This window comes from Limanda limanda, chromosome 18 (assembly GCF_963576545.1).
Source record: "Limanda limanda chromosome 18, fLimLim1.1, whole genome shotgun sequence".
Classification (NCBI taxonomy): Eukaryota; Metazoa; Chordata; class Actinopteri; order Pleuronectiformes; family Pleuronectidae; genus Limanda; species Limanda limanda.
This window is the reverse complement of record NC_083653.1, coordinates 10,387,423-10,415,118: the sequence shown is the minus strand read 5'-3', so window position 1 is coordinate 10,415,118 and position 27,696 is coordinate 10,387,423. Positions and strand designations below refer to the sequence as shown.

The window sequence follows — 27,696 nt, the reverse complement described above, 5'->3', positions numbered from 1 at the left end:
GTCTTAAAGAAAATAAGGCTTTATTGCATAATAAGCAAGTATGACAGCTTCATACATGTCAGGGGAGAGAAAAACAAGGACTTGATGCACTGAAAACGCATATACAAAACATATGTACACATACTTTGAAACGTATTTAGGAGTTTTTGCCAAAAGAAGAAAAGTTGAGGGGGAAAAATTAAATATTAACAAACAGTGGAATACCTTGTGAGAAAGAAAATACTGTCATAAAGAGAACTGAAGTGCAACAAAACACTTACACATGTCAAGAGAGAGCTTATACGTATCTGAGAATATATACATTGAAATATAAAAATGCATGCATAGTTTATTATGTTGCGGTATTTTTGGGGTACCAAGTCAAAAAAAGAGGCGAAAAAAAAACTATATAACACATTTGTAGAAATCTTTTTTTCTCTCAAGTGCCCGTTATGTACAAAGTTATTTTGGACACGGCTGGCTTTGCATTACAATTCAGACAAATAAAATAAAAATTATATTTAATGTAGCAAGTTAAAAGAAATTGAAGGTGATTTAATAAGCGGGATTCAGATACGCAGTTAATCTATTGGGTTTGGTTCTGATTAGAAGACACACAGCTGTGTCACTAAAGACATAAAACAAAACCCAAACATCAGTACTCTCCTGCTGCTGAACCTTTACCAAAGAGTTCGGTAAAAGATTTGAAATGTTTAAATTGTCCTTTAGCCAGAATTCAAACTATAAAATACTTATTTAAAGACTATTTAAAGAATTTTATCTTTGGAGGTCAAATAAAATAAGGGAGTGAATTTACTGAATCCATCAAGGACCCAACAACAAGCCAGGCTCGTTTCATGTGTCAATAAGGCCTAATGATACAGTATCTGGTCAATATAAGGACACAAGTATGCAAATGGTCATATTTATAAAATATTCCAATTAACTGGACATAATTTGAAATGATTTACGTTCCAAAAAAAATGTGGCAAGACACTTGAAATTGAAAGAAGCAAATAATAATTGTTGAAATGTATTTTCTGTTTTTTTGCATATTTAGGTGGAATCTTTAGAGAAATGTTCAAACATTTCAGGAGACGAAAAGGGACGAATCTTTCTGAGATTCACAAGAAAGGCTTTTAGAAAATCAGGACGAGAGATCTGACATAACTGTCGATGGTCTGTACAATGGCAAAGGTGACGCCAATAGTGAGAGAAATAAATAAAAAAAAACATTTGTTACAATGTTATAGTAAATATTTGCTGTATTAATCAAAACTCTGTTATTTTAGAACTGTGGTTCAAAGGATATGTTTTGTTTGGCAAACCTTTTCTGAGTATACCAAGAGTTTAGTAATAATACTGCTGCCACCTACTGTTCATGCAGCGTAATGCCATTTCTAATAATGGCTCAAAGAAAATTGTGAAAATTAGCAGGCGGGTGAACTATCCAAACTGTTATTGATTTGCGATTGATTTCTCAAGGTATTTCTCCAGAGACACACACATTCACGTCTGCAGCAGAGACAAGCCGCTCTTTCACCTGACCCGCACGGAGAAAAAGCACAAACATGCTCCACACGGAAAGATCAGGTCCGAGATTAAATCCCAGGGGATAAAAGAATGAAATGTGAAAACACACTGATCAGGAGGAATCGTCATCAGTTTTTGAAACAGGCCGACACACATCCTCTCCCCCTTTTGAGGTGAGCTTGTATCCAAATCTACACATTTCCATAACCTTCAACTGCCACGTAGAAACCTCCAGGTGAACAGGGAGACGCTTCTACCTGCGTCTGGTCCCACCGAGGCCACATCAGCTGTATCGGTCCTCAGGCTTGAGTTAAGTAACGCTGTCGTCATCTGCCACATTGTATAGGGTCAAAGGTCGTGAGCCCGTGATCAGATGAGGCGGGAATTCTTGAGGAACTGGATGAGGACCTGGTAGACAAACTTGTACTGGGAGATGGTCTGAACCATCAGCATCCGCTGATGCCTGAGCTCCGACAACATGTGGGGAACCTCCATTGGCTGATGTGAAAGGAGGAAGAGAAAACACATTGATTGAATAACGAGAACTATACAAAGCAAAAAGAAGAAAAGAGAGAAACAAGGATGTGTAGTGTAAAACGTATTCTGCTGAAAAAGACATTCCGGACATTTAAGCGAGGACAATAAAGTTAAGAAAGATGTCTCTTAACCAAACTTAAACTGGATCCCAACCAGAGTCTTGAATTCTGAAACCCTGACTGTGCCCCCCCTCTGCCCACGCACCTCATTGTGCTCCAGGCAGCTGATCATCAGCTCGGTGAGGATGACCACGCCGGTGCGACCCACCCCGGCGCTGCAGTGCACCACCACGGGAGGGTTGAGGCTCTTTGAGGTGTCCAGCATGGAGTTAGTGTGTCTCCTTACAGACTGGATCTCCTCCAGGTACGCTGCAGGAAAGAAGACAGACAGAAAGGTATGATGTGAGAGGGAATATGAATATAACAGTTGTTATAACCTGGAAAGTGAATAGGCATATTTCCAAAAATGGTGAATTACTCCTTTACTATTTTTATATATAATAAATAATTAAGTCACAGTGTTTGTTTCATCACTTCTTGTTGCTTCTCAGAAATTGATGATGAAAATGACAGAGTCCCACTCACAGAGAAATCCCACGACGTATTCCGGACAGCCCTGCTCAGGCCAGTCTGTGTACTGCAGGTGCCAGACCGTCCTCTCCTGGCCAGACAGCAGGTGTTTGACCTTTAACCCTGTGGTGGCGTAGCAGCCCGAGTCCGTGCGGAACTTGGTGGTCACCTTGAACTTGCCGTGCGTGGCCGAGTTGTGTTTGGAGCCCAGTTTGGGCCAGTAGCGGTGACTCTTGGACCGGCCACCCTCCTGCACGGAGGACAAAGATTGATTGGTGATTCGATCAGGGAAATAGACACGCACACCCTCATCGTATTTCACATCCACAGACGAGCGGCAGCTGTCCGTACGCTGAAAAATACCCACATGTACATGTGTGTGCGTGTACCTCTTCTGCAGTAACCATGGCGATGACGTTGACCCCTTGCTCCCAGACCATCTGCCAGAAGTCGGCACAGGTGTTGGCGAGCGGTCCCTGGGTGGCGATGTAGTGCCACTCCTCCCCTCTGATCATCACCTGGGAAAACACACACCAACAATCAATCACTGCACATGTGAAACACACAGTCTGCAGTGCAAACAAAGTGCAAAGAGAATGTAACAAAGTAACAGTTTAGCCTTTTAGAAATTTATTTAAAATTTAAAATATATTACATTTAAGACACGGACCATTATCGAATCCACCACTGGAGGGCAGCAGAAACCCCTCTTATGTTTCTCTCCTTTTCCCCTCATTTATAAAACTATCAACTCCTCTTCTCTCACTTTCTCAGTTTCTCCCTCATTAATAATCACTGACACACGTCCCATCTCTGATACACGTACCGCCGTTACATCATGAGCATGTCCCTGCAGCTGATTCCACCTTGTGACTGTAAACACAGCATAAGGAGACTGATGGGGGGGTAAACAAGGCCTTTTGTTCTGCGGCAGCTACCTTAAATGACAGGAGCGGTGTGTGTGTGTGAGTGTGGGGGGGGTAAGAGGGTTACATCGTGATAGGCGGCGATACAGCGCGGCGATCGCACCCTGGATCGCGATTAGGCCGACACGCGAAATGCAAACTCATGCAGACGCACAAGCTTGTGTGCGCACACCATTTTGCGACTGAGAATGAATAGAGGGGCTAGTGAGAGCAGCTCAGGCTGACTTAAGAGGGTTTTGGAGTTTGGATCACATTCTTTGGGAATTCCGCGAGCTCTGTGAGCTTAAAGGCCCAAACAGCCTTCAATAGCGGCCTTTCATCCTTTTCCCTCCGAGCCTTTCCCCCCCCCCGCTTAGAAATGACCACAACAAAGACTCGCAAGAGAGAAGTGAGTGTATCAAGTTAATACACTTTGTTTCACTTTATGTTGTGTGATGCGTGTGCAGCAGAGACTGTGATTAACAGTCGGACACATGAATGTTATGAAGCAGACATATTGTAACTCTTAAATAAAAAATATCAGTCTTTATGAATATTAGGCACTTTCACTACAATCTGACAGGTTATCCACTGTAATGTCTGTTTGTGTCGGACTGCACTCATTCACTTGACTGTGTTTTGCAGCATGTGACTCTATCTTGAATTTATGATTGTCTTATTTTAAATTCAGATAGAGATTTAGATATTCCTGGTTTCCAAACAGTGGTATACTGTATGCTACCAAACCTCCCACCCCTCATGGGTGAGTGCAAGTGTAAATGATTCCTTTTTACACTTTTTGTACATATTAGACATTTGACCCCCACCTTGATATGCGAGGCGTTAATGTAGCCCGTGTTGTTCTCCTTGTTGGGAACAAGTTCGACCCGATTCTCTTCGTAAGGAACCACGTCACGGAAGCGGTTACGTTCCGTGTTCTCGGGCAGCGTGGCCGTGGCGAGGGCGCAGTTCGCCCTCTTCTTGGGCACCTGCTCGTACTCGGTGAAGACCCGCTCCTCTTCCAGCTTCAACTCCAAGGTCTTACACTGGAGAGACGGAGAGAGAAAGAGAAGGAGAAGAAACCGAGAAGAAAGAGGAGGGGAGTGGGGTGTTAGTCATTGAATACCAAGTAACACATTATTCAAGGGGTTTCTCTTTCAGTCGACCCCTAAAGGGCTTTTATTCGTTTACATTCCACCACAGCTGAGAGACCATTCAGATCAGTAGAATCAAGAAATCTCCTGAAAACGTGCGTCCACATCTCTTCCCTCACAACTGAATACAGACTTCAAACACTCGGAGCTTGTATAATGCATCGCCGCAGCTGTAAAAGAGCAGAATCTGCAGTGGTGGTATATAAAGCCGGGTTGGGGGCTGTGTGTTTGTTAGGCCAGTCATGTTTGAGAGAGCAGCATCACTGTCTGTGCAGCGCTCGGGTCACATTCTTAACATACCAGCGGGACCAGAGGCGATAAGCACAGCCATGCCACGCGTTCCACAGCCCACTTAGGGCTTGCCCCCGTTAGCTTAGCAACAGTCGGGACAAAGGCGGGTTTTCATGTCTCTGCGCCCAAAAGGGAGGAAAACAGGCCAGATCTTGAGAAGTAAATTCATTAAATAAATGTGTGAGAGTTGTATTTTGAAAAGGAACAGGACACTTTTTTGTCAACAGGTGAGAGAGGTGCCGTTTAAAATGTCCTGTAATGATCTGGACCTCCAGTAATAAAAAAGAGAACTGGTAAAAAGTCAAAACTAGGGCTGGAAAGTTGTTGAGTTAATCTTCTTAAATGGAATGAATCCAGATTAGAAGTATCTGTGTATATCCAGTACAATATTTTCAGTCTGAATTGGTTTGTTTAAAAGTACAAAATATAAAAAAAGTTACAATATACGATTAAAATTTGTGTTAATAAAACTGCAAATAATATGTTTTGTAAGGTAGGACAAACAAAACAGAGGCTTGAAATGATTTCAGCGATTATTTTTCAAAGTTACTTTCTGAAGAACAACTTTCTGAAGCACAACGCAGCATCTTACCCGTTCGTCGGTGGAGGCCTTGGTGCCGTCCTCCGCTGGACTCTTGGGGGCCGGCATCCGAGCCACGTAGAGGCCGTTGAGGGCGGCCATCATCAGCGGTCGCTTCATGGAGTCCACGGACATCTTCTGCCTCTCCAGCGTCTTCAACAGAGAGGAGAATCCCGGCGTCACGGTTACAGGTACCGGCAGCATCGCAAGACTGACTGACCTGCCATGGCCTGAGTGCACGTAAATGTGTGTGTGGAGAAGTGGGTGGGGAGAGTTTGACGTGCATGTGCACGTGTGCATTACAATGTGTGAGTGTGTGTGTGTGTGTGTGTGTGTGTGTGTGTGTGTGATTGTGTGTGTGTGTGTGTGTGTGTGTGTCCCCTGTTTGAAGGCTAAACCAGGCCGCACCAATCCCCTTGTTTTCTGTCAAAAGGTGAAGCCCCGTCCTCTTTCTCACTGCCTCCAACTTTCCCTTCCATGCTTCCTTTGTCCTCCCTCATTTGTCATTCTTTCCTTCCTTCGTTCTTTCCCTTCCTACCTCCTCAGCCTCGTGTCTTTACACACTGTCCCTCTGTCACCCTGACTCGTTCCCCGTCTACCAAAGTCTGACCCAGATTGCACAGTCCCCTCCTTGCTCTGAGGATTACCTCTCCTAATCCACGATGCTATTAAACCTCCAGGACAGCTCCACCCTGCCCCTCTCCTCCACCTCCCTCACTCCCTGTGGGACAGTCACAACAACAGCTTGGGTGTCACCAGGAGTATCCTCTATATGTACATGAGAACTTGGTAGGAATGAGAGATGTTAGCTGTGGAGTTTTGGATTGAGCAGAGAGGTTTATCGTAACCAGAAGTGAGACGGATGATTTGAACTCATATCTGGACTGTGCTGCTGCATCAAATGTTTGCTCATTTAACAAACCTACACAAGTGCACAAACCCAAGGAGTAATCTGAGGGATTTATGAGGGTTTTAGCTGCATGGGGAGACTGAGAGCCGAGTGCTACCCTCTCAGGTGCTGAACCCTGGATTACTGCTAATCAGGAGCCATGAAATTAGCAAGTAAACAACAGACTGCAACATTTCAGCGAACCAACAGTATGCTGGGATATTTTACCATCTATCTTCAATTTGTTTGATATATATCTCTAGATTTGATATGTATTGATATGTGTCTCATTTTCTGACTAATCCATTTACCATTTTATAAATAATAAATAACATAAATTGTTAAAATCCATTTTGACACAAATTAAACTATGAATTTAGAGGTATTCCAAGTATTTGCAATAGTCGAATTATCGAATGATGGTCTTACCCTCTGAGCGATTTCCCTCTCCACGATGCTGTCCTCCAGGGAGAACATCTCTGACACTGGCCTCTCTTTGACGGGCTCCTTCCTAACCCGCTCCTTCACACTGGTCAGGTCCGGCTCAGAGATGGACGGACCTAAAACAGCTCCGTTCACCCCACCCTGGTCCCCTCGGGTCAGTGTCCCACCAGCACCTGCAACACAGCCTCCTCCAGGACCACCCCCGCCACTGCCCTGGCTCGGCCCAGGTTTGTACACTCGGCCCTGGGCATGGTTTATTGGGTCCATTGCTCCCTGGTTGCTCTGTGGGCCTTGATTGTGGTGGTGAGTGTGGTTGTGGGAGTGGTTGCGGATCTGAGCGTTGCTGGGAGTTCTGGGAGGACCCGGGTACTCTGGAGGGGGTTTGTTGGGCAGTTTGGCCAGAGCTGCCTGGAGCTGAGCGCTGATGCTGATGTCCTCGTTCAGGCCTGGGATTTGAATGTCCAGCTCAGGCCTCTCTTCTTCCTCCTCCTCCTCTTCTTCACTCTCACTACTATGTATAAGCATGGTAGCATTAGATAGAGTCTTTTGATGCTGGTAGGCCACCGCTGCAGGTGGTGCTACAGCAGCCTCAGGTGCTTTCTGGGCAGGTATCTGCTTGGGCACCTCCTTCGTCTGCGGAGGTGGAGGCTGGGGCTGCTGTTGTGGCTGAGGGGTTTGGGGCTGGGGCATGGATTGGGGCTGAGGCGGCATCACATGTTCTCTGAGAGTATTCCTCCGATGAAGCGGCGCATTCATCCCTTTCATCACCAAGCCCTCCATCCCTCCTCCTCTCATGCTGCTGATCACCTCCATACTGTGTCTCTTGCCCAGGGTGGAGCGGTGCTTAGCAGCTGCAGTCAACGGTTCGCTGACCTCCTGAAGGGACTGGTGCACAACAGCTGAGCTGTCCGGCTGAAAGGTCTTGACCGACAGCTGCACCATGCGGGTTACCAGCTCCGGACTGCTGCCCCCGATGCAGCGGTGGCGGTGGCTGGCGAGGTCCGGTGTACTGGTGGCCGGGCGGAAAGAGCTGGAGGGGTAAGGTGGAGGAGGTCGCGACATGTGGTTTCTCAGCATGTTGGCAGTAGCTGCATAGCTTCCCGCGCTGGTGCCCTGTTGTTTGGTGTTTGCCAACTCGGGTGTGCTGACAGTGTGAGAGATGGAGCTTCCTACACCGCCGCCTCCACCCCCGTTGACACAGGGTGAGTGACAGGGGCCCTGGCTGCTGGCTGGCCCTCCCTGATGAGGCCCATGGGACACTGGCTTACTGTAGCTGATCTGCAAGATGGAGAAAAATGGAGGAAAATAACTAAAGAAATTTAGTCAAGAGCAAGAAACCAATAAAAATCAAAGAGCAGAACAATGTATTCAATCCAGCTCTACCTGTGGTGTGTAAGGTCCAGGGCTGGGCCCCAGGCCATGATAGGGGCCCCTCTCCCTCATCTCCGGCTGGCTGTACACCAGAGCTTCAGGCTGGCGGTAAGCACAGGCGTTACTGATGTTCAAACTGCGCAGCGACTGGCTGTGGAGATCGTGGTGCGCGGGGAGCATGCGCCGCTTCTGCCTCATGACGGCATCGTACTCAGGCGTGGGCCGGTAGGACGGCGCAATGATGGCGCTGTGGCGGTGGCTTGGGATGTAGTCCGGGCGCATAAGCTCACTGCCGGGGATGCTGAGGTTGGAGGATATCGGCGAGGGCTGGACGAAGGTCTGGGAGTGGTTGAGGGAGCTCAGGCTGGGGCTGCTGTACATGCTTCCATTGGGCACGGTACCATTTCGGAAAGCATAGTCCGAGGGGCAGCGGTCCAGACTCGTTTCGGACTTGTAGTAGGGGTCATCATGGAAGATGCTGTCTAAAAAGCACAGTAGTAAGGCCGTATGAATAAAGCATCATTGTTGATTTCTGGTTGCACAGAAGCACAAACTAACCTAGAAAGAATTCTGAATATTTCCTACCAGTGGGAACAGTATAGATTTGGACGATGTTCTTCCCACAATAATGAAGAAGACAGAGCATGTCTTTATTTGACAATGGAGCGTTCTCTCATCTCGTGTGAACAGTCTCAAGCCCACAAACCGGCAGGCGCACACAATCTCCGACCACGCAGACAGTGTGTGATGCCTGAGGTCACACGCCAGAAATGATCTCACACCCTCGCATAGAAGCAACACCCAGAATGTTTGTTTTTTCCACACACGCTCTGTTTTTTTACTGTCAGGCATGACAGAACCCTTTTTGGGATTATGAGGCGGACTAAGTGTGTGAACAAGTAAATGAAAGAGCGAGGCGTAAATGAGGTCACTGCTCGGCACTACTAACGTTGCGGCTCTAATTGGTCGGGGCAATTGTTTGAAAAATGCAATTGGCCGTGAGTCACACGCCGGATGGGAAGGGCACAATTAGCTCCATTGAGATGCTTCGGTTATTATGAGGGAGGCAGAAATCATAAATCCCAGTGTGGTTAAAGCAGTGGGCTGGAGGGGTGGAAACTTGCGCTAAATGTGTTTGTTGTTGCCCGTGTGTGTGCGCGTGTGCGTGTGTGCGTGTGTGCGTGTGTGTGTGTGTGCGTGTGTGTGTTTGACACATACCTTGCGAGCTCTGTGGGTCCTGATAATGCTCTCCATACTGGGAATGCATAGACTGGAAGTTACAGGACTGGGGCCGCGACTGAATGAAGAAACACATTTAATGCAACACGGTTAAGAAGAGGTAATTAATTGCAATTCTCCGTATAAATCAAGTTATATTTTTTATAATTATCCCCAAATGTCAAAACGGACTCTAAATTAACTTACAAACTTTCTTTGCATTAGTAAGCAAAGGCATTACTTTAACACAAGTCATTACCACAACAGGTGATCATGACTGACTCAGACCTCCTCTGAGGCCGTAGAACTGTCAAACGCTGATGCCTGAGCTTCTCCAAACAGAGACATCTGAGGACTTGAGCGGACTGACTGAGCAGCTATTGTGCCACATTTAGCGTGGCCATTGTCTGGCCAGCGGGGAAAGGAGACTCGCAAATCACTGCCTTCATTGTCGCACCGGAAATGAGCCCGAGCAACACCCTTGCAAACTTTCCAGCAACACCCACCACACCAGCAGAGCATGTTTAAAACCGAGGCTCCGCAGCACAATTAAGAGCTGGCCTGAGTGGGAGAGCGGGGTCAGATCTGTAAACCACGGCTGCTTCTGTCTTCCCTCTCTGTCTCCTGGCTCCTGGTTTCATTTATACAGGCCAGAAGGCAATAATAAAAACAAACAGGGCTGCGACGGAACACTGAGCAAACACCAGTGACATTAAAAAGAGAAAATGCTTCTGACGGTACCAGAGAGAGGCGGTGGGTCCAGGTGGGTCTCCTCCGGATTGGTGCAGGTGAGTGAGTGGGCCTGCAGGGAAAGACAGATGATGAATCACAAAAGAAAAGCACAGTGAACTCTGCATCGTTACACAATCAGTTTTTTTGTGTCGCATTTTTTTTACATAACCCTCAAAAGGTTGGTGAACTCGACTGGAAAATATAAAAAGGCAGATAAAACCGGATTTAAATGTTTGTAGCGGCCTTCAGTCGGCCTCGAGACTCACTCGGCACAGATCTTGTTCTGTTTGTAGAATTTGTGTCTGGCCGTGAAGAGACGGGAGATGTACTTTGCCATTTCCATATCCTCCTGCAGATACAAACACACAGAAGGGAAAACATTGATATGGCAAATTAACGCAGTATTTATAGATGGTCCAGTTGTTATCTCTGTGCAGGGATATCTGGGAACGCATTGTGGGAATGTGTGTGTTTTTTTTTTGTTGCACTTCCCACTAGAAACCTTCAAAGTGTACATGTGTGTATGTGCTGAGACTAAAGTCAGACACAACACTCACCATGTGAAAAATGATGGTGTCGTCTTTGCTTGTTATCTCCACTGTGATGGCTGACTTGTTGTGCGCTATGGTACCAATGTCCTTCCACCTGTCGCACAAACACACACACAATATTCAAACAAGGGTTGAATTTTCCCACGCAAAATCATTCATTTTCTTGCCAATTCATTCAAATGTATTTAGCAAGAAATAGCTGAATAAGAAGGGGGGACTTACTTGTGGAGCATGATGGATCTGCCGTTTCTGTGTTTGACAAACACCCCGATGAAGGAGACGCCGATGAAGATATCGTTGGTGTAGTTGTCCTGTGGGAGAGGAATGAATTCAAAGTCTTCTCACTGCCAACAAACTGGCTACTCGGGAGTTGTGCATGTGTACGTGTCAGTGAAGGAAGCCGGGGGGGGGGGGGGGGGATTTCAATGATCTACCTTAGCAGCGAAGCTCTCCTGGCCAAAGCCGTCCAGCTTCTCCACCTCCTTGATGTACAGCAGCTCTGCTTGAGCGGCCTGCATTCGACTGGAAGGCACAGACAGATACAGGAATGTCAACGTCTCGGAATCTTTTCCTTGTGTACAAGCTGGAGAAGATGAAGCTGAGGTTACCAGTGACTCTTGTGCTCCTCAGCAACTTTCTGGGTCCACTCCTCGAGCACCTCGTCTCCATTAGGCCAGTTCTGAGAGGAGGAAGACGGCAGCGGCAAGTGAGACAGAGAAGGACGAGGAGAAAGGAGAAGGAGAAGCAACAGGTGATGGGAGATAAAAACATGGCAAGGTGAGGGAAATGTTAGACTATTAATGAGAAATTAAAACAATCCATAATTGACTCTCGTTCTCAAACACCATTTCAAAGTGTTCTGCATACAAGTGACTAACATCGGAGAATTGTGTTTCTTTAAACATTTGTTTGGCACAAGGTTACAGGTGATAAAAGATGGTATTCAGGGCAATTCACACACACACACACACACACAACCCACTTTGACAGCGAACATTTAAGGACTCACCACTGGGAAGAGCACGTACTCCCTGAGGAAGTCCTGAGACATGAACTGAGTGAAGTCTCCAAAGTCAGCTGAAAGTCACACAAACACAAACACACACATTGAATATGGTGCTATGATCTGAATATGTATTTTATTCCACGGTCTGACTTCAAAGCATATGAACACATCAAAGTCGGAACGTCTTCTCTGAGCAGAGACGACGTTCACATGAATCCATAGGTGCACATTTTCCACATTACAGTGACGTTTTGTTTTGACTTTGTCAAATAGTATAACACAGTGTCATCAGAAGCAACTTCCTTAACTAGCAAACTAATCAATCCCAGATTTGTTCCTCATTCCTTGGAACTACTCTCATGTGTAGCATTACAAATAAATCAGTATTTCCACTACACTCCTCCCGATAGGGCCTGTAAGTACATCCTAAGTACTGTTCTGCTGTTTGTCGGACAAGAGGAGGTGCAGCAGATCCTTCCCTCCTGACAGATAAGAGTCTTCCTGATGCTACCGAGGCCAACCTTGGAGCTGATGATAAGCTAACTGTCTGTTTACATTCCCCCGAGACACAGACAGCACCCAGGAACAAGAAGATGGAGTGAGGTTGTGTGTGTGTGTGTGTGTTAAGACTGATACCATAGGAACTCAAGTGGACTGGGCTCTCCCAGCGGTATGCAGCCATATTAGGTAGTGAAGTCAAGATGACCTGAGAAAGTGCGAGTTTGTGCTCAGTCCTTCTCTCTTGTTCTGTCTGTCTCCCTCTGGTAGATTATCCACATGAGATGTTTGTTCAAGCGTGCATGTGTGTGTTTTACCTTGTACTGCTAGGCCTGCTAGTCTGATCCCCTGCTCTACTGTGCAGTGAAGACGTCCATCCAAAAGCTCCTTCTTCACCTGTAGGTAATACTGGTACCTAGAAAGAAAGAAAGCATTATTCAGATGAGAAGCCCAGTCCGGCATTGGTGCTGTTGAGACACGACCGAGAACATTTAGGGGCCCAAGGCAAAGGGGACATGGCAGTACTATATTTATATAGAGAGAGGCAATAAAGTTGGATGCACTTCTCCTCTATCTCTTATGTTTACATACAGTCTATGGATTCTCACAAAATTGTCTCTGTGGACTTATCTAATCAGCCATTTCTCTAAAAATCCCTGGGTCACGGTATTTTTTGCCACACTAATATGGGTTTTAACAAAATACCTGCACAACTCTTGCAGGTTAGCAGGTAGATAATGAAAGGATGTAACTAATGGTAAAACATTCCTGCACAACATTAGCATGTTCACATTGTCATAGTGGGAATGTTAACATGCTGATGTTGGAATGTGTCTCAATGTGCTGCTGTACTATAAGTCTTGTTTTTACGTATCAGAGTGCATACCACAGCCTCTACAGAGAGTCTGACTATGTGGGTGGTAGAAGAGGCTCTCATTGGCTTTCATGAACTCACCAGGAATCGCCTGGTGGTCAATGTTATTTTTCCAACTCGCCACAGTCTCCGAACACCAATTATGTTAAACGGAGCTGGAAAACATGACGGGTCTCAGTTCAACACGTTTCACCAAAGAAAATAAGAAGAGTTGTGCTCAAGGCATCGCAGTGATCGCACATTAGAAGCTGAGGGATTGCAGACATCTACTGAGACACAGAGAGACGTGTTCTTCTGCTCAGGGTTTGTGCAACAGAAAGAGTGCGTCAAGACAGTATTGGCAACAGCATTAGCCGGTAACAACAATGCCAGAGAAGCTGCTTTCAGAATCCAAGTGAGGAATGAGTGAATCACCTCCATTTGAAATACCAGTGACTCATTTTTGACTTGAGAGGAATGCCAAACATATACCAGTAGAGGCTAAACAACATTATTTAATAGGTCTGTAAATGTTCAGCCAAGAGCAAAGCATGTAAAAGGGAGCCGATGCAAATAAGGACTGATTTCATTCCTTGAGAAGGGACAACAGCAGCTGGACAAAAGAGGAGAAATCTAATTGTGGTGCCAATTTGCAGCAAACTGGGACTTTGTGCCCTGTGGTTTTGGGCAGAGTTGGTTTTGCCAAGTGTAAGCCGATACGATGACATTGCTCAGTTTGCTGAGTCCCACTTGCAGCCTTCACAAGATGCGGTACCGAGTAAGTCCCAAAACCAGGAGGCTGAAATACAACGCGCTCATTAAGTCGCTCAGCACCTTTTGTCCACTTTTAGCCGTGGTCCAACTGGATGTTTGTCTTTTTAAGAATGGAGTGGCCACACAAGAGGAAAGAGAGGACTGTCAGGGTGACCGGGCTCAGCTGCATAAAAACCCGTGCAGCGTTTCCTGTTTGTTGCCATGGTGAGCACAGACCGAGTCTTTCCAATGTGGGCTGTGAGACACCTTTTCTAACGTCCACACACACACAGTCTTCCGGAGTTACGAGTGAAGGCGTACATGAGACAGTCCATGGGAGAGAACACAAACTTCTATGAGGAGCTGTGTGAACTATAGATGCTTTGTCATTCACTCATCTTCCTCACGCCTCAAACTCCCCATGAATCCTCGTACTTGCACCGTTTCTCTCCCTCCGTTACCACCTCACATCTTTCATGTTTCACATTCTCTTTCACATTTTCTCCCCCTCTCCCCCACCTCTTCTTCTTCTTCTCCTTTTCTTTTTTGAGCTCGTCTCAGCGTACCCTTGGGCCTATAATCTGACCCCGCCCTCCTCCTCTCACCCTGTCATTACACCCGTTGGCTGAGTTGCCATTCCGTTCCCGTGGCAACCCTCTAATTAGCCAACCCCAACCACCACGGCTGCAGCGGAGGGGAGGCGGGGCCTGATGCGGTCTGGAGGGGAGGAGTCTCGCGGGACACAAAACTCTTCGAATGATTGTGGACTTTGTTTTTACAAACTCTCCATGTTTTCCCAGCACTCTCCATACGGGGTCTGGGGAACTGTTGAGGTCGACCGTGGTTGGTTCTCATTCTGAGGTTCAACGGTAACAACGTGATGGTGTTTATACGTATGTGAGGCCAGTGGTGAGGAGGCTGACCGTAAACTGTTGAAATAACTATGAATAAGTGAAAGGCAAAAGAAAATATGCTTCATTGTAGCCTCATGTCAGAGACCAAATTACACCAAACAGCCCTAAACATTTTTGTAGAACTGTGGTTCCCAACTATTTTGGCTTTTGACCTTTAATACGAAACTGTGACTACTCGTGACCCCAGAGTAAAAGTGTTATTTCTCCAAAGGTTGTTACCAGTTCAAAGAGGAGATGAGGGGTAACATTATCCTAGAATTCACAACAAAAACGGAAAAGTTATAAGAAAACCAGATCAATTTAAATGTGCGTCATGTTTCATCTCCCTGTTCATAATCTCATGTCCTATCAAACTGTGCTGAGAACTATCAATCAATCAATCAAATTACTAGTTATTACTACTAAACTACAGGTTGGAAGTAATGACTCCTACAACTATAGACCTTATTCTGCACAATACTACTAATACATAAACCCTCTAATAAAATATTCCATTCATATTCCCGTCTACATGTTGCAGAGCATAGTCTTGATTATGACTCAAGTCAACATTACATTCTACTTGTTTACACTCGAACCCAGGACCTGCGTCATCAGCCAAGTGATGACTGTATAAGTTAATGTCGCAACATTCTGTGTAAACTCCAGTGAAATGCTTTAAGTGGATTAAGACTTCTACATATCTACAAAATGCAAAAAAGTTCTAAGTGCGACCTTATTCAGGTTAAGGTAATCAGAAAATCCTGTTTACATGGCAGTGTCCTATTTAAAGTAGTGTCTTAATCTGGTAATATCAGTATATTAATATATCGAGAGCATGACGGTTAATATTATGTCATGTTAATGCAGTTAAAATGAGTGGCAATTACAGAATATAACTTCTTTTTCAAACCATTGATGCCATTATCTGTGGAAATAAAAGCTAAACTGTGTCACTATACATTTTTGTACACCACATTATATTTGAGGCATGACACTGAACAGCAAACTGTTGTCATTTATTGTGTCCTTGTATTTCCTTTGTCCGTGTCTCTTACTGGTCCACATCTTATATATTTGTCCTGCGTATAAATAGTTTGACCACTTACAGAAACAGAACTTCTGGTTAGATGCAGTTGTAGTTTAATTAGTTTGTTGTTGGGCTGAAGGTGTTTAGTTTGGGAAAAACCCTGAATGAGTCAAGTCTTGAATAATGCATCAGGCTTAAAAACAACAAAGACAGGGGTCAACCCACTGACCACAGAGGAAATCTACAAACTGCAAACCACTCAAGTTCACAAGTCAATATTTAGGTAAAAACAATCCTGTTCTCAAACATGTTAATATTTTTCAGTCAGTCGATGATTTGACGGTATTGTGTTACATTTAAATCGGAGTTATGACCCAAGCATTGTTCCAATATGAAAACCGTTAGTTTCGAAGATGTTACACAAGTGGAAAGTTGTATGACATGCACGAGATTCAATGAAGCAAATAATTGGAGTTATTATGTCTCCTGCCAAACATACTCATGCAAACTTAGATTCCATGTAGCTATGCACAAAGACGTCTCTACAGCCTGGCGTGTGCTGTATGTCTGGCATGTGTGTCTGAGGGACGTCATGCAGTAATAACAGGTGAACATACATACACCGACATGAGGCACAGCTCTCCTCACTTGGAGTTACTTGGGACTTCCACCATGGCCGAGAGCTCTGCTGGCACTCCCGGCAGCCACACAGGCACAAAGAGCCCTTTATGTGCCCACGCATGTTCGAGCCTCGCTCAAGACACGCTGCCAGATGTCCGAGTAGCCCGGACAACAATCCTGCGAGCATGTGTGCACGCATGACATTAATGTGTGTATGTGTGCGCAACATATGCCTGAACCCACCCACCCCCTGTGCACCAACCATCGATGCAGCGGTGTGACCCTAACTGCCCCCTCAGCCCCGGGATGGGTGCAGACGGCTTGTGTGGGAGGGCAGGAGGATTTCACTTTGAAATGTGTTGAATCAGCAAGGGGCACAACAGAGTACAGCTGTGTGTGTGTGTGTGTGTGTGTGTGTGTGTGTGTGTGTGTGTGTGTGTGTGTGTGTGTGTGTGTGTGTGTGTGTGTGTGTGTGTGTGTGTGTGTATTAACTAGCCGAACAAAGCTAGGATTTCAAGGCTGTTGGGGCTGTTAGCCTTGGGGGCTGCTGGGGCCAGCTGGCCTCGCTCTGGTCAACAGCTCTCTGTATAGGTTCCTCACTTTCTCTCTCTGGACCACTTTGCTCCTCCTTCATATCAGTGAGTCAGAAGGAACAGAAGGTTTCAGCCACACGCACGCACACGCACACACAGTACACACCTCACCTTCGGGTGATTCACAGAAAAGATAATTTAAAGCAGAACATATATCTAAGATATCTAATAAAAAAGCAAGTAAGATACGGCCAGTTTTATTTGGAATTAGTAGAAGGAGCAGCCAGGGGTCAATCACTGGGCAGCCGTCTCTGCTGACACACACACACACTCCTGTAAAAGTTTGATTAACAAGTAACAATTCTAAACATCTGGATATGAAATGACCTATAAACACAGCCCCATGTTGCAACATCTGAAGTTTCTCTCAATAATTCAATTTCAAGTTTGGCTCTTCGCTGCCGTTCCCTCGTGGCCATCTTGGCGTAAATATTGCTATGGTAACACAATGGAGATATTTACACTGAGAAACACACACTACTTGATTAGAACTAAGAAGCAATAGGTATATAAATTAAATGATTTTGGATTATCAGCTAAAGGAAATGTAATAATTACTGAATCACTTTGTAATTTTCTGTGTTTTTCAACTTGATCCAGCTTCTGCTATGTCAAGGTTTCACAGCAAAGTATAGAGAATGTACTTTCTCTGGATTTAAGACAATAGGTCGGCGTTTGTCATAATGTGCAAACAAATTAATCGTATCTGCATCTGCACAATTGACAACTGTGCTGTAGGAAGATTCGATTAAGCGTCAATAATGTTGGGAAAAACTAACTCTCTTCCTCTGATTACTGTGTTTACATTTTAATAATCTGACTGCATGGAAACATCGACATACTTCATCGTACTGAGGTTATGACCATGAGTGCAACTGCATTAACACGACTCGAGTACAGTGTTTACACAGCTCCAGCTTTCTTGCATTACCACCTCAATTGCGCGATAGTTGGATTATCGGTGTGAAGACCAAACCACAGCGGGGGGGGGGCAGACATACGCTTATGGGTTTTAAATCCCCGGCTTTGGGTTGATTTACACAGCTGCATGTGGGGAGGAAGAGAGCGAAGGAGAAACAGATGAATGAATGGATGGACGGGAGGAGAGCGAGATCCCGGATCAGGTTACACATCAGTCAGACTCTGAACTTCAAAAAGATGCGACCACAATGTAAAACTCGCATTATGTTCTCAGTAAATCTCATTTGCTCCCAGACAGAGTGAGATGTCTCTCTGGTTTCAGGCAACACAATTGCACTGTTTTGAAAACCTAAGTTAATATTTGATAGAATGTTAGTTTTTTTAATTTCTGATGATATGGTTGTAAAATTAAATAAAAAAATTGGGAAATAATAAAACTCTTCTGCAGTTGATATACATCCCATGAGAAATAATATCAAAAATAACACTGGTTTACTATTTAAATTAAAAAATAACGTGTAAAATTTTTTTTTATTTAACTACTAATTTCTTACTTTTTACTCACTTTTGTGAAACTAAAGCCCAACATCCACAAAAACCTATCCCACTCACTTCTCTGTTTTTAACAAACAAGCATATACATATACTTTTTTTCTATTAGGACAAATAAATATGTATTCATTCCAAAAAATGCACATGTGGCCGGTGACCTCAGACCACATAAATAACTAAGTACGAACCCAAAGCCAAACGTTATACTTTCTCCGCCCCCACTTTTCCTCTGTCATCCTTTCTTCTGAGTCCTACCCTCCCCCCCTTCATGAGACCAGGTGTGCAGAAAAAACAACGACGGAGAACGAGTCTGTACATTTTAAGAGGACGGGTGTCCATGGTCTGTCCAGCAGTGATAGATGGAGCTCTCAAAGGAAACTACAGATGGTATAAGGCCAAAAATAAATGCCTTTAAAGATATTTTAATTTGATAAAACCCTTCAACGAGGGGTACTAGGTAATAGAAAATGTCCCGAAATATGTTTTCTACTTCACGAGGTGGGGAGAAATGGGGAGGGACTTTTGGAGCAGCTTGCCTCAGGGGCCATGTATGTTCCTACAATGTGCTGTATTGTGACTAACTCTTCTGACAGGGCTGCAGCTGGCTTCTGAGAGGATTCCTGGGGGAGTGTGCGAGGTGTGTGAGGTGAGCGGGTGTAAGTGTGTGTGCATGTGTGTGTGTGTGCGTGTGTGTGTGTGTGTTTTGTAAACTAGACATCCCTCGCCCTCCCCCCTTTACCCCCAGCACTTTTGCTGGGAGGAATGTGTGGTCTGCCTCCTACGCTGGACGGCTGTGCCAACATTCCTGACTAACATAAGAAAGAGGGAGAGGGAGAGGAGAGGAAAAGAAAAGGAGGATGAGGGGACCGGGGAGAAGGAGGGTAAAAATGTGGGACTTGAGTGATGAGGAGATCTGCTCTTGATAAACACGGAGTAGGGGATTCACGGTGTACAGGGATTGTACGAGAAAGAGAGGGGGCTTGAGAAAATGAGGCGACCATTGTTCCCTAAATTGCCCCCAAGGCCCCATCATAACCCCTTCAACCCCTTAACCCTACACACACACACACACACACACACACACACACACACACACACACACACACACACACACACACACACACACACACACACACACACACACACACACACACACACACACACACACACACACACACACACACACACACACACACACACACACACACACACACACACACACACACACTCCATAAAAGCCCGCAGGGGATTCCTGGAATACCATCCCTTTACCAGAGCAGATCCTGGCCTCTGTATAACGAACCTGCAGACACACACTCTCTCTAGTCTCTCCATCTACCTCACAAACCCACACACACACACAATACCATTATTTCCAATGCATATCTGGTCCTGCCTCTCAAAAGTACTGAGGGAAATGTATCAAAGTAAATGGTTGACACAGACACATATACAAGCATGTCAGCTGTGACCTGCAGTTGACCTTTCCCACATCCAGTGAGGCAGAAGCCGCAAATTCACCAGCTCAGTGCGAGGTCTGCAGACACAGAGAGTGAGTGAGTGAGTGTGAGTGTGAGTGTGAGTGTGAGTGTGAGTGTGAGTGTGAGTGTGAGTGTGTGTGTGTGTGTGTGTGTGTGTGTGTGTGTGTGTGTGTGTGTGTGTGTGTGTGTGTGTGTGAGTGTGTGTGAGTGTGTGTGTGTGAGTGTGTGTCTGTATGAGGATGAGAAGATACCTGAAATGACAGACTGTCCACTACACACTCACCCCAGGACGCCCCTTTACCAGCTCGCCAACCTGCTAATTGTCAACGTCTCACACACACACTCACGGACATATATGGACTCCCGCTGTAATATTAGAAAAACATGGCTGCTGCTGCTGCTAATGTAAATGTACCTGTCTGTGAGCAGCTGTATTCAAACACCACATGTCAAAACAGTCGTGAAGCCGAAGTCAAAGTAATACTTCAACATTTCAGGGACACACTTATGTTCTTTTCTTTCTGCTCTCGCTCTTTCTTAAAGATGGCGTCAGTCAGTGTCAGTACACAGTAAACAATCTGTCACCTATTCATAGCAGACACGTCAATTATGACTTTGTGTGTTACTACACCTCATTGCTCAAGCACAGAAGGTACATGACTGTGTTTGTGGAGCCAAAAGGAAAATCTTGACCTCTGTGGGCAGTAAAGTTCTGTTATTTTCAGGAATCAGGCAAATAACTAACTCCCTCTGAAGTTGTGATGTGTTGAAGGAACAATTCCACTTATTTGAACTGGCAGATTCGTCACCAACACAAAGAGAGCAGCTATACTTTTAACCCCTCTATGTATTTGTTACTCTGTCAACATTTCATCCGGTTACTTTTGGGTTCACGTTTCAATTTATAAGGCGAAAAACACTATTTTGCACGACATGCATACGTCCTGATGTCATCGCCAATACGCAAAGGGGCAAGGACCCATATGGTTTCATTAATATTTTGTCTTTCAAAGCTTGTTGAGGACCTATATGCTCACAAACCTCACAAGACCTTGCACATAGCTCCAGTCTGGTGAAAATATCTAATTTATGGGTCTCATGATGATGTGATGAAATGGCTCGTGAAACCTCAAAAATCTGCATTTCAAGACGAGTTGTCAGCATCTTTGTCTCCATTCACAAAGCATTATGATTTTAAAAGTAGAATCCATGTTCATCTATTCACAAAACACAACAGTTTGCTCCGCGAAGAACCCAAAGATCATACTGTCCCTCCATAATAATTGCATCTGCACAGCCTCACCTCTCTAAATGCTGTTTTCCACATCTAACCCGTTTTGCGTGTGGCTGAAGAGTCTTTACCTGGTGGCCTCTTGCTCCAGCCGGGAAACGTTGGGCACGTAGAACATGACACCGAAGAAGAGGAGCGGCTCATTGCCGAACTTGTCCAGCTGCTTCTTCAGAGGTTTCTCCAGCTCCACCCAGCGCTGGGCCGGGGTCTGCGTCTTTCCCTGGAACCACAGCCCGAAGAAATGGGTCTGGAAGAGACAGAGGGAAGGACATTGTGGTGCACAAGGTCAAGGGGGTGGTGTTGAAGCAAAGCCATGATGACTTAGGTAAGCATGATGGAGTTAGGGGAGGAAATCAGCAGGGGATAGAGAAAAGCAATGGCAGCAAAAGGAAGAGACAATGTTTTGGGATGGGAATAAGGGATTTGAAGGGACAGAGAGAAATAGGCCAAGGAGTTGAGAAATTCACTGAGAACAAATTATGGCAAACAGAGGGGAGATTCATAGCAGCTGATCAAACCTTTGACGTCAGCATCATAACTCTATTAAACATGAATATTAGAGAGAGAAGGAAAAGGCGATGAGCTTATCTCCCGATATTATTGTAAGTCGCTTTGGATAAAAGCGTCAGCTAAATGAAATGTAATGTAATATCCAAATGAAAGCCAAGTCTCAGGCCTGTCATTTCATCTGGGAATAGATATGATCATTCAAAACGAACATTTCAGGAGAATAAGTGGCAAGAACATAGCCTGACGTTGTCATTCTCATAATTCTAGTCAGAATATGAATCTGAGACGGCTCCATTGGGCTGTGATTATGGGGCGTGTTTCAACCGAACCAGGAAAAAAAAATGCCTCTTCACTCAATTGGATAGAGCTACAACCAATCAGAGCAACGTAGTATGTGACGTATGTTAAATAAGCGACCATCGGGGCCAGCTGATAAATTAAACTTTTTCCGAATCCCGTAGGAAGGATGGCAAAAACATCTTTTCGATCTACAAATGCCTTGATCGCGTTTCTCTGTTCCTCTTTCAAAATTAATGCGCTGTTGATGTCTCCTAAAACAGACTCAATGGCAGCATCTACACATCTCAGTTCTCCAGCGGCAGGCATGTTTGTGGAAAACAAAGTCAACCCAAGCGCTGTTTGATGACGTAGTTGATTACGTAACTGTTGATCATCTGTCCATCATCGTATAAAGCCCGCCCTGACAATTTGATTGGTCCGAAAAGAAGCTATTCGGAGATAATTTCTCCCAAACGGAGCGACTCCAGACCGAACTTCCCGACCGAAAATGTTGTGGGCGGGGCTATGTTCATCTGGCACCCAGGCTAGCAAGAACACTGAGAAATTTACATTTTTTAAAGTGTCAGGTAAACGTTAGTAAAACATGCTGAGCGGAAACATTACCCCTCCTTACTGATCATACGGATTTATTGCCTCTGATCAGCTACTGTTCCTGCAGCCGTGCAGGCGCCTATAAATTTAAACACTGGGGCAGGTGACGACATGCTGAGATAATTTCCTGTCACATTAAGTTTGATATATTTCAATCACATCAAAACAGACACTGGTTAGAGCCCTGTGGGACTAATCTAAACTCATCTGCAATTTGTGAACGACAGTCGGTCATGAAACATGACTCTGCTGCCACTTGCTCCCGACTGTGTGTGATATACTGTGTAGAAAAAGTTTGCATATGAGTGTTGGTGAACTTGTTTTTTTTAGGCGTCACCATGCAATTTAGAAAAACACAATGACCTTTCAATGGCTTTGTGTGTGTTTGTCTCATCTGTATCCAGAATAAGTAAGCACACCTGTTGCTTCTGTGTGGTTTGACTCTATTATAATGAAAGTGAAGCTGCTTTCAGACGTGCACTGAACTCATGTGTGAGCGCAGATGTCCGAGTGAGAGCCTCCAGATTATCTGCAGACTTTCTCCGTCTGGCCTCCTAGTATAAAGTCCTTAGAATCTGATGTGAAAACACAACAGGGGATCCCCCCATGGATTCTCCGCGAGCGAGTGGGGGGGTTGATGATGCTGCTACCCAGTAACAGACGCCAAAATTTAAAAACTAAAAGAAAACAAATATCTGCTCGAGCAAAAGCGCTGACACACACACGTAATAGACCTCATCAAAGATGTCAAGAGAGTTTGTGGTGAATGGAGCTGACGATGGTGTCGGGTACTGTGAACAAAATCACATGATCTCCGCAGCAGAGTTATCACGTCATTTCCTGGTTCACAGATTATGGCAGATATCCTTAATAAGAATCTGCAGTGACTTCCATTCATTGTGGACAGGCTGACCAAAGTCCCTAATCTTTACCATGACCAATTCTTGCCAAACCGGAACCTAACCCCAATTCACATCCTACCCGTAACTTACACATAACCAGGTCCTCCGAAATGAAGTTTGCCTCATTAGGACTGAGCTTCGGTCCCGATAGTGTTTATTCTGGAAACACACATATAGAGTCCTGACTGAGATATCGTGCATGCATGTGGCAGACTGCGACTGAAGCTGAGGCGTCACACAACCTTATTTACAACATCACTGACACCTGGGAAATACCACAACACTATGTTAGAACGCACAGCTACAACGCCCCTCCCTCTCACTTTGTCAGCAGCCAAGTGAGCGCAGACACACACACAGACACACACACTCGAACACACGTATTCATCAAAGTCAATCAGCAAACACACTCCCATTCTTGCTCTCGTCTGTAAGACAAAGTACCTTTCACACACAAAACAACTGCACAAACAGACAATTAACACCATGGAAAGCTTTGCTCGTCTTTTTCTAGTCTCGAGCAATGACAGACAGAAAAGAATTATGATTTGAAGTAAAAGGTTTAAATCAAGAGAAAGATGAGAAGAAAGAGTTTGAGAGAAGCAGAGAGAGAGAGAGAGAGAGAGAGAGAGAGAGAGAGAGAGAGAGAGAGAGAGAATGGACAGGAGGGGTGAAAAGGGACAGGGGGATGAGCGATATCTCTTTCTTCTGGGGTGAAAAGAGGACAGAGGTAGCCACGCTTCGTTAGAGACAGACAAGGACCCTGCAGGAGAGGGACAAGAGAGGGCACGGAGACCTACATGGGGCGAGGGAGGGAGAGACGCGTGGCGATCGCACGCACAAGCTGACAATGCATCCATAAATGTGCTGAAGGGAAAAGTGAGTGATCTTCATGGTGTAGGTCTAATCTCACCTTATGCTGATGATAATCAAGCATGACACTTTACAAATGTACAACCGGGGCCTGGTTTGAATCCATTATAATCTATTTACCAAAGTAAACATAAAAAGACAGCGAAAATTCCTGATGGATGTTTCCAGACAATTTTAGGATTAAAGCATAAACAGGAACAGGTGTCAGAGAACTAACGTACCTCCCGTAGCTCCAGCCTTTGGGCCACCGCCTCCAGACATTCCTGTCCCGTGCTCTCCACCGACAGAGTGCATTCAATCACGTTGCTGTCCAGCAGGCGAATCCGTGTTACAAAGTAGTTCTTGCTCAGGACGTTGTAGCGCCGCGTGCGCCACGGCTTCAGCCTGAAGGGCATGGCTGGGCCGGGGGTCGCGGCGGAGTCACGGCCGAGTCGAAAAGGTCAAAAGTCAATCGTGGGGGGAGCACGCCAAGCGAGGGAGAGGGGTGGGCGGACTCTACGACCGGGCCGCTGCCCTCCTCACTCTCACACGACGCCAGCCACGCCACCGGGTGGAGAGATGCACCCTGGCAAGGCACTGGCCCATTCCCAAAGATGCCCGAAGTGGAGGAGGACGAGGATGAGGAGGTGGAGGAGGAAGAACGGGTGCTGCAGGGAGAGATGGAAAAAAAGAGAAGGATTAGAACATCTTGAAAAAATATCTACAGGCAGTTTTGTGAGCGGACCGCAAACCCCTCGACGCCATCCTCCTGCCTACCTCCCGCACACTAGCACAAACAAATTAGGCGAGGGCTCCGGCGTTTGCAGCGGCAGCACGGGCACGGTGGCAGACAGCTTTGTCCTCCAGTCGCAGCAGCTGTGCTCTCTGCGGCCCCGGGAGGCCCCGGGTCGGCCTGAGCTGGTAGACGCAGGCAGAGATGTGAGGCTATGGATGAATGGACATCAAACAGCAGAGCGCAGACATCCATCGGAACCCAGCAGCTGGCTTTGAGGAGCTAATGGAGCTTCTAAAGTCTCATATCTGCCTGTGTGGGAGGGCTTTTCCTTTTTATCTCCCCCCTCTCTCCCCCTCTCGGCCCCAGCAGCAGCACAGGGCCAGTCATTGTCGCGTACAGTGTCGCAGGGTGTAAGATCACACACATGTGGTGCTGGTGGTGCTGGTGGTGGCACATGTGCTTCCACAGACACTGCTCCACAAAACAGAACAATCTGAAGTGATGTTGTCAGTAAAAGCTCGTAAAACTGTTAATAACTGCAACATCACAAGGAAACAAGGCAACACACACACACACACACACACACACACACACACACACACACACACACACACACACACACACACACACACACACACACACACACACACACACACACACACACACACACACACACACACACACACACACACACACACACACACACTCTGTGGTTTTAAGGTTGAGAAAGGTCGTTGGGGAACATTTTGTGTACATCTCTGGGTTAGTCAACAGTTCTTAGCTTTCATGTCTTGAATGAGGACGCAACTTTCAAAGGAGCGCATGACAGACCCACACACACACACACACCTGTAGTACGCCTATATTAGGCCATCACTGAGAGGCAGGCATAAAAATATGAGCTTTGAACTATGTGGTTTAGCCAGGTGATTTCTAAGAAATACCGAAGACGTTTATTTAATGAAGCTGTGGCCTCTTTGTTGTTTTGTTGAACTAGATCACAAGATAAAAAACTAGAATATCACTCAGTAGAGTTCATTCCTTCGCCAAGGACCTTCATGAAACCACATTTAAATTCACTAGATCCTGATTTATATTTGGATCAGCACCAAATTACAAACACCCATAAATATCAGTGCACTAAACTAAAGATACATGAATTATCTCCTGATATATAAAGGAAATAAAAAATAATAATCCTTACAATTTCAATGCTCGGGCACTAAAAATAGCTCCATCTCTCAATGTTAAAGAAAGTGAAACTAAATTCCTGAATCTGCACCAACACTTATTGCCCCAACCCTCCACAGAATTTCATGGAAAATCGGTTGCGTAGTTTTTGTGTAATCCTGCTGACAGGCAAACAGATGCATAAGGTTACATACACCCTACAGCAGGGGAAGGAAACAGGAACTTCTCCTCCGTTAAAAAAAACACTGACTCAAGTCACTGACAAAACTGGCAACGCAGGTCAAAAACCTTAAGAGACAGGAAGGGATGAGCATGGAAATCGAGAGACAGGACAATGCACTAAAAAATAACAGACGAGGACGAGAGAAAAAACACACAAATGGGGGAGAGAAAAAAAAGAGCCAACTGTGGCATGTCAACGCTCCAGTGATCAGGAGAGGAGAAAACGGGGAGGGGAGAAGAAAAAGGAGAAGGAGGAGGAGTAAAGACTGAGTGGATGTGTTGCTTCTTGTCCTGGGATCTGGCAATGTGCTGTTGATAGTCAGCTTGGACCCTGGCCCAGATTCCTCTTTACCCTGACTGGAAAAACAGAGCACACCTGACACAAGTATGCACCACAAGGAAGGTAGAGTGCATGTGTGTGTGTGTGTGCGTGTGTGTGTGTGCGAATGTGTGTGTGTGTGTGTGTGTGAATGTGTGTGTGTGCCCAGGCTGAATGAAAGACAGCAAGAAGCTGCAAAAGCCCTGACTTCAAGCTTTGTTGTTTGCAACAATCTGAATCACACTCAAAACCCGTGTCCGCCTTAGGAGCGTAACACATTCCTGAATCGTGAATCCTTGTGAAAACAGCTTACTATAATGTGGCATCATCATATTCACGGGTTGTTTTATTGGGCGTCGGTGCCAACGCACACACGCACACACACACACGCACACACACACACACACACACACTCAAAGTTAAAAAGCCACAGAAAAGTGAATAGTTAAGCAAAAATGGCCGAGTAAGTCAGCTTTTCTTAGGAATATGTGTCCGTCCTGACCCCCTGCCATCACCTAACCTGAACCACAGACCCCCCCCCCCACGTCTCACGCTTTGGGGAAGTGACATCACAGATTGACGGTAAAAACCTTGCCTGAAAAAAAAATGCCTCCAAAAATGTTCCCAAGCTCGCAGGCCAAAAGATCCATGTCAGAAAAAAGCTCATACAGACACAGATAAACACACAAAGACAAATAAAGACGCATACTTTCACTGTGTAGTGTACAAACATAGACAGGCATGAACAGGGCACGCCACAAACACACCAACACACACACTAACACACACACAATCGCACACACACCCACCAGGTTCTCCAGAGGTTAG

The 27,696-nt window shown here is 45.5% G+C and overlaps 1 protein-coding gene across 1 annotated transcript; it reads right to left on the bottom strand.

Moving 5' to 3' along the window:
- Positions 1-3: 3 nt before the first annotated feature.
- On the bottom strand, positions 4-25,015 carry LOC133024443 (tyrosine-protein phosphatase non-receptor type 14-like). The gene is made up of 19 exons (XM_061091553.1): positions 24,643-25,015; positions 21,317-21,492; positions 12,575-12,672; positions 11,763-11,830; positions 11,362-11,432; positions 11,188-11,275; positions 10,976-11,064; positions 10,760-10,847; positions 10,469-10,551; positions 10,212-10,272; positions 9,471-9,549; positions 8,265-8,734; positions 6,867-8,159; positions 5,561-5,701; positions 4,351-4,569; positions 3,008-3,136; positions 2,634-2,868; positions 2,254-2,417; positions 4-2,010 (listed from the first exon to the last, which is right to left on the bottom strand). The coding sequence occupies exons 1-19, from the start codon at positions 24,814-24,816 to the stop codon at positions 1,882-1,884; spliced, it is 3,855 nt and encodes a 1,284-aa protein (XP_060947536.1). The 5' UTR covers positions 24,817-25,015; the 3' UTR covers positions 4-1,881.
- Positions 25,016-27,696: the final 2,681 nt, after the last annotated feature.

What these genes read in the sequence shown, in the direction of transcription:
- LOC133024443 (XM_061091553.1), bottom strand. Translation starts at nt 24,816, where the DNA reads ATGCCCTTCAGGCTGAAGCCGTGGCGCACGCGGCGCTACAACGTCCTG. An exon ending in AGGCCTCCACCGACGAACGG is followed by an intron (nt 4,570 to 5,560) that starts GTAAGATGCTGC and finishes CCGTCTCTCCAG; the next exon opens with TGTAAGACCTTGGAGTTGAA. An exon ending in CCATGGTTACTGCAGAAGAG is followed by an intron (nt 2,869 to 3,007) that starts GTACACGCACAC and finishes TCCTCCGTGCAG; the next exon opens with GAGGGTGGCCGGTCCAAGAG.